This window comes from Oculina patagonica, chromosome 13 (assembly GCF_052425735.1).
Source record: "Oculina patagonica isolate OP01 chromosome 13, crgOcupat, whole genome shotgun sequence".
Taxonomy (NCBI): domain Eukaryota; kingdom Metazoa; phylum Cnidaria; class Anthozoa; order Scleractinia; family Oculinidae; genus Oculina; species Oculina patagonica.
The window spans coordinates 27,173,649-27,191,075 of record NC_135770.1 but is presented as its reverse complement, the minus strand read 5'-3'; the positions used below and the strand labels follow the sequence as shown (position 1 = coordinate 27,191,075).

The window sequence follows — 17,427 nt, the reverse complement described above, 5'->3', positions numbered from 1 at the left end:
TTTTTTTAGCAAATTTGGAAATCTTTAGATACCTTTGTACTCATAACTGCAGAAAAACACCTTGCATGCTCCTCAGGCCTGCCTATGGGGACAAAGTCAGGCCTTATAAAAAATTTGGACTCCCACTTTTTAAATCCTGGCTAAAAGCCTGCTGATAGTATCAACCTGTAAAAAAAAAAAAAAAAAAAAAAAAAAAAAAAAAAAAAAAAAATATTAAAAAAAAAAAAGAGTGTAGAGGGCTTGAAAAAAGTAATGTCCAGCATCTAAGACAAGTAGATTTTCCTGCCTGGCTCACTTGCCTGATGGGCAAGGGTTTAGGCATGTCATCTGTTGACAAAATCATAATAAAGCAAACTATGACAAGCAAGCAACCGCCCCAGCAAGCAAAATTTGAGAGCTGCTTGCAGAATAGCAAGCTGAAATTCAAGGTTTATTTCCAAGTTCTGCTGTATTTTTCAAAAGAAATTTAAAAAAAATTAAAGTCTTGTTTTTCCTTGCAATGTCAGTAGACAGCCAAAGAGACACGTGATAAGAAAAATTATTATAAATCAAATCATCAACAAGGAGATATTGGCTTCATGAACCTCAAGATTCTCAGAAGTAACAGTTTTAAAGGAGCTATATAATTATGTAAACACAATATGTTGAGTATTTTTTGGCAATGTGCAAAGTTCCATCTGGAATCAAGTAAACCTCAAAATAAAGGTAGAAAGACACTCAACAGGAAAAAATTAACAATTTAACAGAAAGGAACAATAATTGTTATTAGGGAAGATTGGGGCAGATTACAAACAAACATGTAAAAACTGAGGATGACAGAGCTCCTTTAAAAAGAAATGTTTATCAGTTCTGTGAAACTGACAAGTCGGAGCTGCAGTGTAAAGTAAATTTAGTTCATCATTAATTAAAAAGCATACAGTCAATTGTCTTAAACCTCATATAAAGTCTGAATTCAATGTACTGTCTGTGGTACAGTTAACTCACACTATTTTTAGTGCTTTATAATTATGAAGTTATCTGATCAATATATCATATTGTGTGTGCATGTATTACTTAAGTATTTATTAGTATTTTAATGAACTGGTAATTTGGGGATGGCCTTAGAGAACGTCTGATACATTTCCAAAGGCTAATTTTACAACAAATCTTCCAGAATTTCTTCTTCATGCCCAGGAGTGCCATTTTGTCTTTGGTCTGGCTCATCAGACAACTTTCTCCACACAACCTAAAAGAGATTTATAAATTTATTATTAATTTATACATTGAATAATGATGATGCATCACTTTATATTTAAAAATAAAAAATCCACAGAATTCCTAAATATATTTAACAACCTGACTGGGAGCCTTTGTAACATTCTTTTTCTCAACATTAACTACCCATACTGATAAAGCCTCTTCATCCAGCAGGGTCCCAGCTGCTAAAAAAGAAGGATAATACTATCCACTGGATAAATCGCTGTCCAGTAGAAAGCACTATCCACCCTTAAACAACCCGTGCCAAATCTATTTAAATGTCTGCATTTCATCCAAGGACCCTGACAAAATGTGATTAACTAGCTAATATAACACATAACATACCATCATCAGACACAGTGGCAAGCCTTTAACACAAGACTTGCAAGAAAAAGTTTTGATCTTGAGATTGCTAGAAAAGACTTAAAACTACCTTTTACAGTGTCGTGTTTGTCACTCCAAATTCAAATAACTGTACAAGTAACTTTTGTTGCATGTACATACATTACACATTTCTTTTAGGACTTCCACTTCATTATTGCCCAGCCTATCAGCTGGCTCGTCAATTTCAGCAGAATGATCAGGGTGTTCTAGTCTCTCATGTATTTCTAGTACTTTCATGGCTTGGGCCACTGCCTCTGGTGTCATGTGTTGAGGGGAAGGGAATGGAAGTTCACCCTGCATATAAAAAGAAAGATTAAGTCAAAGAAGAGGTATAGAATGGTCCTTGAAATATAATGAGTCTTGGCAAACTTTAGGCGAGCTTGTAAAAGTAAAGTTGGCCTCAGAATCTTGAATTTTGCAATTTGAGTTTCCGAATCTCACAACAGCAGTTTAATCCAAATAAATTGTCATAAAACAACAGAAAAACAACTAAAATCACAATAAGTCTCACAGTCTCATGCCTAGTGCTCGGGGATTTGAATCGCAACGTCTCGGTCTCGGATTTTAACCCTAGATGCGCCACGGGCCGATCAGATCGGCCTGGCATTTAACACCTAGATGCGCCGGCCGTGTGATCGGCCCATATTGTATGAACAATTTGATTGGTTACCAAGTCACAGGAACACATTGGGCCAATAGGAATTGCGTACTATCTATCGTTAGTTAACCTGACAACCCTTCGTTATTAGTCGTGAAGCCGACAGTCACCGAGTGGTCCGCATGCAACGAGAGATGAATGGCGGCCATTTTGTTTTTTTTCTCTCCCAAAAGTTGCGTCCTCAGAACAAACAGACAGATCGTGGATGGGATCTTCAGGACCTCAAATGTCGAAACTGTGATTTCTTCGGCTGTTGGTATAGGTCATCACTTTCTCGTCTCGGTGGGGACTCGCCCGCGGATCGCGGTGTGGCAAAGTTAGATAAACTATATATTTTGTTCCTCCTTTTTTGGTTGGGGCCCTTGCTTTTTAGAGTATGTCACTTTGGATGGCTTGGACCAAAACATGAAGGTAGAATTAAACATTTATTTGAACACATGTTTTTAGTGTGATATAAATGTGAGAACATGATTTGCTGTGGCGATTGCAGACCACCCCCTCCAAAAATGCTGGCGCATCTAGGGTTAAACAAGGGTCTTGGTATCTTGGCGAGTTTTGGATTTTACCAATTTCTACACCCCTCATAGAAAAAAGTAAGAAAGTATTGTCCAGGTGAACAAGTAACTTAACTCCCATTAGGAAATTATTTTGAATCAGAATTTTTTTTGTTACATAATTATGACAAGTGAATTCATTTATGACAATCATTTCATTTACCAAGCTTACATGTAAAATTACCCAGTTTCTCTAGATCTTCACACAGGATGCTTCTAACACTGCCAATAAATACCTGTTTGGGAAGTGACTTCATCCCATTTCTTAGAATTCCTGGCTGACTTCCATCTAAATAATGTCAACATGTAAATTAGCACATTAAATTAATTCATCCTCATTATTTATCTGCCACTTCAGAAGAATATTTATGAAATAAAACAAACTTATAAACCAAGAGACAGCTAAACATCTAAAATCGTCCAGTCAACTTCAATTCTACTACGTAGTCCTAAAGATTCTGCGAAAGGGGCCATTGCTGGGTTGGGCGCTTATTCAATGCAGGCTGTAGTTTCGTGATCTTCACTGCGCATTGCATGAATATTTCAATGGTTGTAATTTTGTTTCCCCCCACACAAAAAACCATGAAGATTGCTAATCAATAAACTTACTTTTTATTCCATTGGTTCTGGGAATTCTTGGTGGAGTGTCTGCACTTCTGACGCTATCTGTATCCTGAAGGAATAACACCTTGATATTAACTTTTCAAGACAACTAAATTTTCTAGGATATTTTGGCAATAATTATTTATTAGTTAGTGATTTTGTTGGTTTTTAGACTGATTTTCATGATCTTGACTGCGCGAAACTCCAAGTAATTTTGTAGCATTAGAGAATAAAGTGACCATTTTTCAGTTTGTCAGTGAGTAACTGGCCATAAAATTAACAACATCATAACTTAGATAAATAAAATAAAATTATTAGACATCAGTGGTTTTTGTATCGCAATCATATATTTGTGACAATATTTAGTCCGTGTCTATATTTTGGTGAAATGGCCTGTTTCCCAGAGAGTTCATACACTGAGATTGCAATGCAATCTCGCGGCAGTGACATCTATCCAAAAACTATTTTTTTCCCGGAATCTAGCCACACACACAGCAAAAAAGAGCTGGAAATCCATGTGCATATGAGACATAAATTAAAGTAAGTTCTTTTTTGCCCGTGATCAGTGCATCCACACTTTCTCTTATTTCTGCCTTGTCTTGGGCAGAGACACTTCCCTCATAGTACATCTCTCCACCCAGGTGTATAAATGGGTACAAAAATTTAGGGGCTGTTTACATGGAAGGTGGGTGCCCCAGCTAACCGAGTTACCCGGTTAACCAAGCTACCCTGGGCGAGCCAACTTTTCATACGTTTCTTTAGAGAACGCATCAAAGCGTTTACATGCAAGACGGGAAACCCACCTTGCCGGGGCACTCGGTCTGCTTGCCTGGGGCACCCTTCTAGGCAGGATAGCTTTTTGCCATGTAAACGGTTATGCCCGGGCTATCCCGGCTTGCCTGGATAAGTCTTCACGCGTGTTCTTAAACTAAATTTGAAGTTAATGGCATAAAATGTATAAATTCTAGACCCAAACGGTGCTATTTGAAATTATCAAATTAGTTTTATCTGTAGGCTGGAAAATTTTTCTTTCAGCAACAGCTAATTAATTCGAATATTTCGTAGGAATGATTATCCTAACTCACGAAACAACAAATTTAATTTCAATTTGGCGGCCAAAGACTGTTGAATTTCGATTGAATTCCCCCATAAATGGACGTACTAAAGTTCTAAGAGCTTGCACATCCCAATAAAATAGGTTTGAAGATGGCCAGCTTTGATTATTTAGTAAAAAGTCATATTTTTCTTCAATCATATTTTGGAGCTACATGGTTTTCCCACGCTGTGACACGCTTCAATGACGCTGTCTCAACTCGGGCAGAAGGGCTGTGAATTCTGCATGAAAAGGCGGGCTATGTTTCATCCCTTCTAGCTGGGTAACTCGGTTAGCCGGGGTACACTCCCTCCATGTAAACAGGCCCTTAATGCTGTGGGTACCAATCCACCTTTACCCTTGTCTCACAGTGCAAGATTCATTTATATTATCAGTTTGCTGCCCCCATAACTAAAAATATTCAGACTTTGTAATATTGTAGCATATGGAGGTCATATCTCTAGGTACTTAGAAACCTTGGAATTGTTAAATATTTTACATGAAGCTACTTGACCAGCTCTCCTGCTGACATTTTGGTACAAATTATAGCCCAGAAGGGTATCTGCAATCCGCGCCATAAAGACGGGACACCCATTTCCAAGTATACGTGACATTCTCACGATTTCTCGAATGGAGAACCCCCTCCCCCGAAACCAATGTTGCAAAACAGACAGCAACGGTAGGCATTGGTTTTTCAAGGTACACAACATTGTAATGGGGCGGGGGGTTAATTATTGAATTTTTCCTCTTCCGAAGTGCCAAAAACGACGAGTGTCCCAAGAAAAGTGGCGTGGATTGTGGATGCAAAAATCTTTCGAGATGGCTTTAATTAGCAATTTTTTCAACATACCGTATCTATATCCCCAGGAAAGGTGAAGGAAACCCTCTTCTTTGCAACATCTGCCTTATGTGAGGAGACAGGGCTGTCCTTTTTGATTAATTCAAGAAATCACAGTTAGTCTCAAGTGCAATATGTCACGACGCCACAAGTCGTGCCAAACAATCCACATATGAATAAAACACATGCCAAATGGCGCGGAAAACCGCTTTGAAAATTGCAACAACAGAATAGAACATGCCGTCGTAAAAGGTCTTTTGTAAAGATAATTAACTTTTAATAGCTATGTGATGTTATGGAAATCATGGACGATATTGAAGTCATGTTCGATCTTTCATTGCCGTCTTCGACCCAATATGTCAACAACATATTTGATATTGTAACTCCGGAACTCTGTTTTTCATGATGTTTGTGTGTTTTTAAAAAACATCTTTGAGTGTCTGCGCTGTTTTGAACTCGGAAATTCGTGTTTCGGTGGATTAGAATAAGCTTTTAATTTTCATCACTTAATTCACACATTGTTTGCGAAGTGTTACCTAAGAAAATAATTAAATGTTTTGACCCTCATAGTTCAAGTGAACGTGTACATATTTTAGCTCGGAATATCAGCATAAATTGACTGCCAACTAAACCGTAAAAGGGCACACATATAAAGCTTAAATGTGTAACAAACAATGTACTTTATACCTTTACCGAAGTTTCGCTGTTTGTTCCAACTTGTATGTCCGTCAATTTCGCTTCAAGCCTCTCAGAAAAAGAATTTCTGCAGTCGTCAACAAAATCTGCTAAAATTAGAAAGTTGTACGTGAGTTCTCTTGGTATGCAGAGTTTCTAAATGGAACCCACTTGGAGGTAAATTAGATCGGAAACCATTCCAATTCGTAAATCGCTTCTTTGGTGCAAAAAGATAATCCCCCGACCCATTATCAAGGAGTTGAATCTTTATCTCTGCATTCACCGACAATAACAGAGAGAAGTGAATAATTGAGTTCGAGATTAAGTGTATCCGTAAAATTCCAGAAAGAAAAATCAATGAAATACCTGTATTGCTTTGTCTCGTGGAATACAAACTTTGGTTACTCGAGACCCGCTGCGAGCATTTACTGCAAAGCGTTCGATTTTCGAGCGCGACAGATTCGCGCTGTCGGTCGAGATAAAGACAGAGTTCCTTTAACTCAGCATTGTCTTTCGAAAGCTCGCTTTGTTTCTGTTCTAAAAGCTTCAACTTTTCTTGATAGTTCGCGACTTCATTGCGCATTACAGACGCTGTATATCGTCCAAATCTTTGCCACTCGCGAGCGAGTTTTCGGCATTTTTGTCGATCGTCGTCCAAATAACATGTCAAATCGCGTAGTTCTTGAAGGTCCGCTTGCAGCTTTTGATTCACATCTTTCAGTAACCGTATTTCTTCTAAATGAACTTGCATCCTCTTGTTAAACTCCTTCATTAAATTTCCTTGGTCCTTCATAACTTTGAGTTTTTCTGCTTCGCATTGTTTAACTTTTTCCACCATCTTTTCGTACTCTTCTCTCGACACGTAGTTTTCTCTTCCGTGCCTGTCTAATCCACTCATGGCCAAAACCGTTCAAAAACCTCACAGGATGGTAAGGTTTCGTCAAAGGAAAGAAAACAAACTATTAAAGGAAGCTAAAGACTCGTGTTTCCCATCTGGAAAACTTCTCTGAACATGAAGTCCCGCTATTTTAATTTTCGACGGTTCGACGGTTTTGACGAGTGAAGTCATTTGGCAGCAGCCAATCAAAACACAGTATGAAGACCACCGTGACCACAAGATACCAAAGAACCAATTATTCGCACCATTGAGTTTTGTGGAACAACAATTCATCACGAAATATTTGCATTTGTTTTTCACAAACGTACAAAATCCAAGTTATGAGTACAAATAAACGAAGTTTTTTTTCTTTTTTTTTCTGTAATTGTTTCCTTGTAGCATTCGCTTGGATTTGTATTTCTGTATTCCACCCACAATTTGATGTAGCCAACATGTAATCGCACAAATAAAATTACAACGCCACCAAGATTCTGCTCAGGAAGTTAAATAAAATTTTCAGAAATATTTTTTTCTTCATTTGATATATTTCTGCCCTGTTTACTGTCAGTTCCCCACGTTGTTGGGGACGCAAATGGGTGGCTAACATAACGTATTACATCGTCACTATTACTGCTGACCCCAAGAAAACGCGGGAGGTAAAGATAAACAACAAGATGGCCGTCGCTGGCTGTAACTTAGTCTGGCTGTAGTACAGTGGTAATTGGGAGTGTTGTATCGCCACTGGTACAATCAGCTAGTGCACAGTACCTTCAAGAAACAAAGCATGTTGAATGAAAGGCATTTTCGGATGTGGAAGAGGTTGGCGAGTGTTTCAAGAATGGTCACTGCAAGACAACGTGCGACCACTGCATGTACATTGCAGACATCTTCTGCAACACCACCGACTCCTGAAAATCTTCTGGAATTGAAAGAAACCTGTTATGAACGCATGCAAACTTTCGACAAGAAATTCGTTCCTCTACGTGATGCAGAAAGGATGAAGTTGTGTTCGAGAGAATCGCGATCACGTATTCTTAATCTACACTCAGCGCGTTCGTTATTTACATCCGCTTCGAGTCATGCAGTCGTCCACACCTCCCCTGAGCGGAATTCAACAAACAACAGTAAAACAAATATAGATTTAAAAACTAAAACAGCGAGGAAACCTGCAGCTAAGAATCCTGCCATCACCTCACGTCGTACTACCGATCAAAAGGTGAACATGAATAGCTATTATGTAATCATCAATTGAAGATGTCAAAATAACTTAAAACTTAATTATACACAATGCACCTATCAGTGTTAAGTAGTGGGGGAGGGGGGGCTAGGAAGGCCAGGCATGAATAGGGCATTTGAACTTAGCCCCCCCAAACAAACCCCGGCAGAATTGCTGTCAAATCTCCTTTACCTAGCCTCCCCTTCGACTTAACCATGATAGGTGCATAAAGAGGGAGATATAACATGCTATCTGCTCTCCAATTGGTTGCCTTGGTAGGCTGCCATAGATTATCGAAATATTGTTTTGGTTATCATCACTTTTCAAACAAGAAAACTCACCTTTTAAAGTTTTTATCTCCATTTGTTGCTTGATGGAAATTGAGAGAGTTGAATAGTACTTGTTTGAACCCAAGTTTCAGGGAGGCAAGGGTTTATGCTGACTCACTATTTTTTCATGTTTAATGTCACTGTTCACGTATTCACCGTGAGTAACGCAATATCCGGTAACGCAATAATGAAGACAACAACAAGATGGCGTTATAGGGGGAATACAGCTCTGTGGCAGGTTAGTTCGCGACTTCAGGCTGTGCACGAAAAAATACAAGCCTCACTTATCTCCCCACAAACTTGGGGATTAGGATAAGAGTATTGGCAGAGCCTTACTATGTAAAGGTATGCACTGAACTCATCAGATCAAGCAGTTTGGGTCAAGCGTTGGCCAATGTTGTGTTGTGTTGTTTTTGGGCAAGACACTTAACTTTTACATTGCCTCTCTTCACCCAGGTGTATAAAATAATGGGTCCTGGTGTGTTGTTAGTGAAGCCTGACCAAATGCTAAGGGTAACATGCAAAAAATGTCTCTTTCCTCTGTCACTGATCTTCAAGGAAAATTTGAGGGCATTCAACATATTAAACAAGAAGTTCCGGTATAAAAGGGGCCTGGTCTGGCCATTCTCACGCCCAGTTGTCAGTCAATCATCAAAGCATAAACAACTGGCAAACAACCTGCGTATTTTCCCCAACTGTAACTGATAAAGTGTGTTTCATTTTCGCTACTAAGGAATATTCTTTTAAACGTTAGGAAGTTATTTTTCATATTTTTGTCAATAATATATCTTGGTTTCATGAGATTTCAAAGCATGTTCAGCTTGAAGGATGCTCGGCACCACAACGTGCCACAAATGTTAAGAGTACAAATTTGCATTTCGCGCCTGAGAAGTGTGAAATGTGGGAGGTGCCATCCCTTTTATAGCGGAACCTCTTGTTTAAGACTTAAACAGGTATCAAGTTATTTATTGTTAATGTGTTACTATTGGTGCAAATTTTCCCTGCAGTTGAGTGGAAGATCAAAAGAAACAGCAGTCCCTTCTTCCAGGGTTGGCCGACTATGGAACTACAGTGGTATGTCCATCAACATTGCATGAAACTTGTTGAAAAGCTTGTAATATAATTAGTGAAAAGACATTCTATTGGTCAATGTTCTTACTTAAACATCTATCTAAATATTAAGTATCTTAAATTAAATAATTATTCTTGAGGGATGGCGAATGGTAAAAATCTGAGACTTGTCGAGACACCAAGACCCATGTTTGAAAATCTGAGCAGGCCGAGACTTCAACAATTTTAGAAAAACTTAGCCCTAGACTCTGTGCAGACAAAACCAAGCCTGAGACTTAATTATGCAAAAATCTAAGCGGGTGGCATAGCTCAAGTGCTCTTAATACAACAATACCCTTGACCGAGACCTTCGGCTGAAATAGAAAAAAAAAAAAAAACAGGACGCCGAGACATTGCAGCCAAAAATTTGAGACTCACAGACACAAAGAAACCCCCAAAAAACAAGACTTTGTGACTCATCACAAAGGTTGAATCCAAGATTCAATGATCAGTCCAAAATTTTCCAAGACTTGGAATTTTCTGGGTACCATAATTTCACCACCCCTTTCATGGTAAGCAGCAGTTCAAATGATTGTCATTCTCTCCTTTTTTGTATGACTTGTATGTTTGTACTTTTTTGTTAGAACCTCAAATTTCTCTCTGCATATTCAATCTACTCTCCCAGTTAAAATTCATGTTGATGAGCAATTTTGCAAGGTGCCCAAAGCACAATCTTCTGATGTGTTGGAGTTAACAAGACCCACCAACATTAATGCCAAAAGTTACAGAACTTTAACTACAAGATCAATTTTCAGCCTCTTCAATTTCATTGTCAATATGGATTATTTATATTCTTAAAAATATTTAAATCTTTTTTCTCACAGGTCTGGTTGCTGGGTTGGGTCTTGGGGCAATTGCCGAGGTCACAAAGAGACAGCTTGGTCTTGGCAAAACAGGTAGGAAAACTTGTTTAACTCACTTACAGTTGTTGTCTTATAGGGTAAGGGTTAGAGTTAAATTTTCTTCTATTGGGTCAATCCTGGAATATTTACATGTTGTACATTGTTTAGCAGTTGTTTTTGTACTTTCAATGTCTACACTTTGTTGCAGGTCCTAGTGTGGCAGAACTTGCTGGGAGTCCATTCCTGTCAGAAGCAAATGCTGAGAGAATAGTGAGCACTCTGTGTAAAATGAGGGGAGCTGCATTAAAGTTGGGTCAAATGCTTAGCATTCAAGGTGACTATTAAGTACACTGAAAGCTAAATATTATGACTGGACCCAGAAAACTGTATTGTTTTCTAGACAATCATGATGGTAGATCTGAACATTATTAACACATGCCTATGTTATCGGTGGCGGATCCAGACCTTCAGGTAAGTGGGGGGGGGGCAATCATCCAGACCCTGGAATAAGGGGGGGGGAGGGGGGCTTTTGAAAATAATTTTCTCAGCCCTTTGGGCCCCAGTTTGGCCTAATAATTTTTGGTATCACTGTTGATACTCTCTCCCCAGTTTGGCCCCTCCCCTAGATCTGCCACATTGAAATTTTATAAACTAGTTTGATGTGAAATTAAAGGGGACTCACAGTCAAATTGAAAGCAAATTATAATCACAATTACACCTTCAAATCATTTGGCCACAATTCTTTATCTAATGCTATCCAAATTTTATCTCGTTTTGTGTGAAACTTGGTACTTGTGTAGAACTACCTGGAGGTTTTACTGACAGTGACGTCTATGATATATAATTGTTATAATATAGATTCAAAAAAGAGTTAGTACCAATAATTATTTTTTCTTCTCCTTTATTCAGACAACTCATTCATTTCACCGGAGTTGCAGGCAATATTCGAGAGAGTTCGTGACAGTGCAGACTTCATGCCACGCTGGCAGTTGGAGGTGGGTCTATGTTGATGTGTCAAAATATTTGTTTAAACGGTACATTGTAAGAAGTGCAAGTGTCGTATTGTATTGTGTACAGCTTAAGTATTTGTACAATAAGTAGTGAGTAGTGGGCATACTTTTTTGTATTTTTGTAAGTGATGTGCTTTTGTGTGTTTGCAATTAAAAAAAAAAAAAATTAGTATGTGATTAATAATTAACATTGTCCGCAATGTTTTGACAACCTGGCCTGTAGTCCAAAGTTTCGCTTCAAAGAATACCTTAGTTTGTGAATTCTAAAGGTAGTTGTTCTTGCTGACGATATTATTTATTAATTACAGATTTTTAGGGAGAATTTTCATGAAGAAATTTCATGAGTGCCACGGTGATCTTTGAGAGGAGTTGGTTGCTTTTGAAAGTCAACACAAGAGGAGCCTTCTTTCTTTGACTGTATAACGAAAACAAGTAAATAACTAAATTGAGGAAATTATTATTTTTTCTTCCTACAGAAAGTTCTTGTCAAGGAGCTGGGAGCTGATTGGCGTGACAAGCTTTTAGAGTTTGATCTGAAGCCTTTTGCTGCAGCATCCATCGGTCAGGTCCACAGGGGAGTGCTCAAAGATGGACGGCCTGTGGCCATAAAGATTCAGGTACATATAAACAGGCTTGGGTGGATTTGCTTGAAAAGATTGAGGCCTGACAGAAAATGGGATCAATTTGGGGTCTTCCTGACTTGAATGACACATTGTGCTGCTAACTTTTGAGTATCAGGCTCCATAGCATTACCCCGTTAAAGGCCAGGCACCAGGCAAATTGGCCAGCTCTGAACACAGCTTTGCCCAGCTGTTTTCAACATCTACTGTAAACCAACTTCACTTTACCTTGCTGATACTTTGCCTGTGTGTCAAACCCTGATGCTCACCTGTTCCAAACCTTAATGAACTCCCTGATGCTGGACTGCAGCTTAAATCAAAATCATTAAGTACTATGATATCATAATCATTATTTTCATTAAATTATGCAACATAAACAGAGATACATGTAACTGTAAGTACAACAGCCACATTTCACCAAGAATCAAGATTTACTGTCTGCGTTTTAAATAGGTATACTAACAAGAAGTTTTTAAATTCAGGGACCAATAGCATTGTCCCTAATAAGATGTGTGGATTATGTAGGTGTCCCCACTGTACATGTACTAGTTTTTAGTATTAGGGATTAAGTGACACACTCTTGTTGTTGTTTATTTTTTCTGTTTTTAATCTCTGATTAGTATCCTGGAGTTGGTGAGAGTATCGACAGTGATATCAATAACTTGATGACTGTGTTGAAAGTCAGTAATCTTTTACCAGAAGGTATGTTTACCATTGTGACCCAGTATACAATGAAGACAATTAAATGATGTCTGGCAAGAGTTTACTTTTAAAGTACCTACTCAATCCCTCTTCCCCATCAATGAGACCCGGCAAACCCCAGCATAGCAACCACTGATAGTAATTATTGCAAGTTACCGTAAAGACTCGTGTATAAGCCGCACTCATAGATAAGCCGCACCCCCAACTTTGAAGCTTGATTTTGAGGGAAAAAAGTGCAGCTTATACACGAGTCTTTACGGTAAGTGATACACGTCCTGATTTTTATGGGCCGAGCAATTCTTTTCTAGTGTAGATCTTATGCTGATACAGACAGACAGCTGTACTGCTAAGAGTTGCATTCACTTTTTTGCAGATACACTTTTCTTTCCTATGTATGTTCATTATCTTTTCAGTATTGCTTTACTGTACTCCCTCTGACTGTTATTCTCATCTATTGTCTTCATAAGGGCTGTATGCAGAGAATGCAATTGATGTAGCCCGGCGGGAGATGGCTTGGGAAGTTGACTATCTCAGAGAGGCCAAGAATGCACAGCACTTTAGGTGGGCCATTCTGAGTTCAACATACTAATCTACAGGGTTTTCACTGTCAGTGACAATTAAAATATCTTGCAAAGTGAGGCCAAATGCCTAGTGTGGGAGGCAAAAGAGATTTCACACAGCACAATCGAGGCCAACTGATGACTTGCTGGACCTCAGTATTCAAGTCTGCCAGGGATCTCTTTGTTTTTTCTTTTCCTTTTTTTGTCATTACACTAACTTCACCTCAAAGTTTTCCTCTTATCCATGATTGGAAATTTGATGAGATCCTCCTTGTTGTGTTGAATATATACCGGTAATGAATTCACCAGCCAGAGCAGATTTACACCGTTAGCAGCAGAACTAAAACCCCGTGGGGGGGGGGCTCCCATATCAAACAGACAGGGATGCTTGTCGGAAATTTTGAAACACTTTTTAAAACCCTTAAAAGATACCATATTGAAACATTTTAAATCCGATATTTTTTTTTCGCAAGCAACACTAAACACGACCTTCACGGCTAAAAATACCGGTCGACATTTTGCTCAGAACACCCTAAGTGAGACCAAAATCCGAAATTTACACCCCTAAGCGAGATGACGAGTATCCCCCTTTTTTCATATGGGAGTTCTCCCCCCCCCCCCCCCCGGATTAAAAACCTCTACCTATTTGAGGTTCTGTAAGGTATGCATTTCTGGTTATCATCGGGGTCAAGACTCTTATCTTTTCTCTTTAGAGAACTGTTAAAAGACATGCCTGAATATTATGTACCCGATGTCATTGAAGACCTCACATCTAAACAGGTGCTCACTACAGAGCTGATAGAGGGCACTTCACTTGACAAGATTGAAAATCCAGACAGGGACACCATTAACAAGGTAATGTGGGCATCGCTGATTCATGACACATTCATGTTGCTTGAGAACAGCCTTCACCTTTGCACACATATATTGCATTGTCAATGTTATTTTTCTTTCATTGATAGAAACTGTAGGACCTGGACCAAGTGTAATCACTTTGCTAGGGTATTGTTAAAATTTATCCCACACTATGCATAGACTGCAAAGCAGCCCTTTTTTTGCAAATGTGCACTGTCGTTGAACATAAGGCCTGGGGAGATACGCTAGTGACTTGCATGTAATCATGAATCCACGCTCTGCACCTGGCTGGAAGTGATTTGAGTGAAAATATAAATAACTATTTAGCAGTCTACACCATCTCCATTCAAGAACCAGCCAATCGGAAGGCTGGAAAGGCCACTGCATATTTAGCACTATGCTTTGGCTGGTATCCCATTTTTTGGTTTGTTGCTCGTGCTATACCTTGTTCAAACCAACACTGCTTAACATTCTCAGTCATACCAAGTTCTGAAAATTAACAAAGCAAAACATGGACAGCTTCAAAGAGTCTGAATAAACTCGACCCTACTTCCTTTTTTGTTGTGGTCAAATTGTCAATAATATAAAACTTCGGAAAGACAAGCTAAGGCTATGCACAAACAGTGCTACAAGATCTCTTCTGCAATTATTGTACCTTCAATTTGTGCCTAAGGGTAGAAGACTGCCTTATGTGATAAATTTACTGCTTTGGGAGACCTGTACTAAGTCAGCCCTACACCTTTTTTTCAGATATGCTTGAACATCCTCAGACTTTGCTTGAAGGAAGTGTTTGAGTTCAGGTTTATGCAGACAGACCCCAATTGGTCCAATTTCTTCTTCGATCCTGTCAAGGAAAAGGTTTGTCCTACAGTATACATGCAACACTTGTGCCAAAAGAAAACTAAAGTCTGTTCCATTCCTAGCGATGGGAGGAGCCTGCGAATTGTTTGTTGCTAACTTCAGCTCAGTTTTTCTGTAGTGTAAAGTGACAACAATGAAGTAACCCCCCTAACCCTAACCCTAAACCCCCCCCCGTTCACCATGATTTGGCTTTGGGGCAACTTTATCGCTCTTTCTTCATCTTGAATGAATTTGTTTGTTTGTTTGTTTAAGTTTGATTTTAAAACAACTCTTTTGTTACAGATTTGTCTTCTAGATTTTGGAGCTTCTCGTTCCTATGACAAGAAATTTGTAGACAAATATATTAAGGTAAGTGTGAACATCCCCCCTCCCCTTATTTGTCGCACTAACTGGTATCAAATCAGCGTGTGAATGCCGTTTATAGATTTCTTTCTCTTTCTGCCTTTCGATACTTTTAACAGGCCATTGGTTACAAATCTGTATAGTTCCAGTTTCATGCTATTTTCAGAGTTTTGGTGGTTTCTGTTTTCATAAAACCCAGCTAGTGTCGGTCGTGACCAACAACCTTAATTAAATTCGTAAAGAAAGAAACTGTCTGCCCGATCTGTTTCACTCAATGAGATGTTTTTCTAACCATATTACTGTGACTCTAAATAGTGCTATGTACGCTACACGTGCCTATGTTTTCCAACATTGTGTTTGTAATGTAGATTATCCGCGGCTCAGCCATTGGAGACCGGGACATGGTGATTGACAACTCCATAGCCCTGGGTTTTCTTACTGGATACGAGTCCAAGGTAACTGAGCGTGTCAAAAGGATCAATCTTCGTATCTTTAGTTAGCTAAGTAGATAGACATTTGTGTTTGTTGTGTTTTTGGGCAAGACACTTTACTCTCATAGTGCCTCCCTCCACCCAGGTGAATAAATGGGTATTGGCGAATTTACTGCTGGGGGGTAACCCTGCGATGGACTAGCATCCCATCCAGGGGGGAGTAGCAATACTCCTAGTCGCTTTATGCTGCAGAAACCAGGAAAAACTGATGGGCCACTAGCCTCGAATGCAGACTTTGCTTACATACCAGAAAACCTCGATAAGCAACTGTTATTCACTCTTAGCCTCTGGATGTGTAAATGTTATGATCCAAACTAATGCTCTATTTTTTGGAACGAATTGCTTATGTTCCTGAGATGAGCTTAGATGATAATTCCTTCACTGATTGTTTCGTGTGAAGCCCTTTCTTCTGCTCTTACGCCCGTAAACACTTTAAACTGATCGAGGCTCTATATATCCTCGCTGTTAATGCTACTCTTTATTGGATTCTTTGCTTGTGGTATAGGTGATGATCAATGCACACGCAGACGCAGTGATGATTCTTGGAGAACCTTTCGCCAGCAACGAGCCGTTTGATTTTCAGTCCCAGGACACCACCAGACGCATCAAGGAACTCCTGCCAATCATGCTACGTCATCGCCTGTCCCCACCCCCCGAGGAAACGTACTCGCTCCACCGGAAAATGTCCGGATCGTTTTTGCTGTGTGCAAAACTGGGCGCGTCTATCGGGTGCAAGCCATTGTTTGACGAAGTGTGGAAAAAGTACAAGTTTGATTGAATAGAAACGAAACATAGTCAAGGTTTAATACTTGCCAAAACGGTGCTCTCTTAGAACCATCAAGCTGCGCAGCTCCGACAACGCAGCAATTTTGGACAAATTGAATAAGATACATGATTACGATGATGATGGTAATGGTAGCGGTGATGCATAGTATTGTTAAAACACCGCAACGCCCCCAAGCCGCGACCCTTAACACCCCCCCCCCTCCCCCCAACCACCACCACCCCCCAGTCAGGGATCAATCTGCAGGAGACAAGGCAGGGGGGTCGACTTTTGAATGTCGCAAAGAATGGTGTTAACGGGATTGGGGACTGAGTTATGCCCATAAAAGAAGAGGAAATCCTTTCCTTCAAAAGATGCGGATAAAGTAACTAATGAACGAACAAACAAACAAGAACACTCTTATAACGCTTATCTTATTCATCCCACAAAATTGTGCTACGTAAACCCGGTTCAAACAATACTGCATCAAATCAGCAATCGTACGCTTTATTAATCATGCCCCAACCACTCTGCGGCAATCATGCTCCAACCATGCGTGCCCATGATCTGTTAACATTGTTTTAACCATGCTCTGCCAATAACCTGCCAGCATTGCTTTACACTGATCCAAAATGATGACATCAGACGTTACTTTCTTAACGCGCAGAACGAATTTAAGAGAAAATACCATTTAATTACGCGGGAGCATTCTTTGAAAGCTCGATATAGTTTTGAAAAACGATCAATAAATAATTAAGTTCCAATATTATCATAAGAAATTGTAAATATACTGAGTTATCTCTGAAAT

The 17,427-nt window shown here is 39.3% G+C and overlaps 2 protein-coding genes across 3 annotated transcripts; one reads left to right on the top strand and one right to left on the bottom strand.

Annotated features, from left to right (window-relative positions):
* Positions 1–231: 231 nt before the first annotated feature.
* On the bottom strand, positions 232–7,088 carry LOC144636639 (coiled-coil domain-containing protein 85C-A-like). Of its 2 annotated transcripts, none has more exons than XM_078495827.1 (7): positions 6,408–7,088; positions 6,054–6,151; positions 5,379–5,456; positions 3,442–3,505; positions 3,069–3,121; positions 1,741–1,914; positions 232–1,225 (listed from the first exon to the last, which is right to left on the bottom strand). In XM_078495827.1, exons 1-7 carry the CDS (start codon positions 6,937–6,939, stop codon positions 1,136–1,138), a joined length of 1,089 nt encoding a protein of 362 aa, XP_078351953.1. In that variant the 5' UTR covers positions 6,940–7,088; the 3' UTR covers positions 232–1,135. The 2 variants fall into 2 exon arrangements, with proteins under 2 accessions (XP_078351953.1, XP_078351954.1); XM_078495828.1 differs by having other exon boundaries at positions 6,054–6,148.
* Positions 7,089–7,575: 487 nt separating this feature from the next.
* Positions 7,576–17,426, top strand: LOC144636638 (atypical kinase COQ8B, mitochondrial-like). The gene is made up of 13 exons (XM_078495826.1): positions 7,576–8,134; positions 9,471–9,537; positions 10,398–10,469; positions 10,624–10,749; positions 11,325–11,410; positions 11,902–12,042; positions 12,666–12,747; positions 13,215–13,308; positions 14,021–14,162; positions 14,913–15,020; positions 15,306–15,371; positions 15,734–15,820; positions 16,362–17,426. Exons 1-13 carry the CDS (start codon positions 7,703–7,705, stop codon positions 16,632–16,634), a joined length of 1,776 nt encoding a protein of 591 aa, XP_078351952.1. The 5' UTR covers positions 7,576–7,702; the 3' UTR covers positions 16,635–17,426.
* The last annotated feature ends 1 nt before the right edge of the window (position 17,427 follows it).

Bases quoted from the DNA above. Each gene is read 5' to 3' on its own strand.
- LOC144636639 (XM_078495827.1), bottom strand. From the start codon at position 6,939: ATGAGTGGATTAGACAGGCACGGAAGAGAAAACTACGTGTCGAGAGAA. The intron at 3,506-5,378 runs GTATGTTGAAAA...TTATTCCTTCAG, and splicing joins TTCCTGGGGATATAGATACG to GATACAGATAGCGTCAGAAG. The intron at 1,226-1,740 runs GTATGTACATGC...AATCTCTTTTAG, and splicing joins TCCTAAAAGAAATGTGTAAT to GTTGTGTGGAGAAAGTTGTC.
- LOC144636638 (XM_078495826.1), top strand. From the start codon at position 7,703: ATGTTGAATGAAAGGCATTTTCGGATGTGGAAGAGGTTGGCGAGTGTT. The intron at 8,135-9,470 runs GTGAACATGAAT...TTTTCCCTGCAG, and splicing joins GTCGTACTACCGATCAAAAG to TTGAGTGGAAGATCAAAAGA. The intron at 9,538-10,397 runs GTATGTCCATCA...TTTTTCTCACAG, and splicing joins CCGACTATGGAACTACAGTG to GTCTGGTTGCTGGGTTGGGT.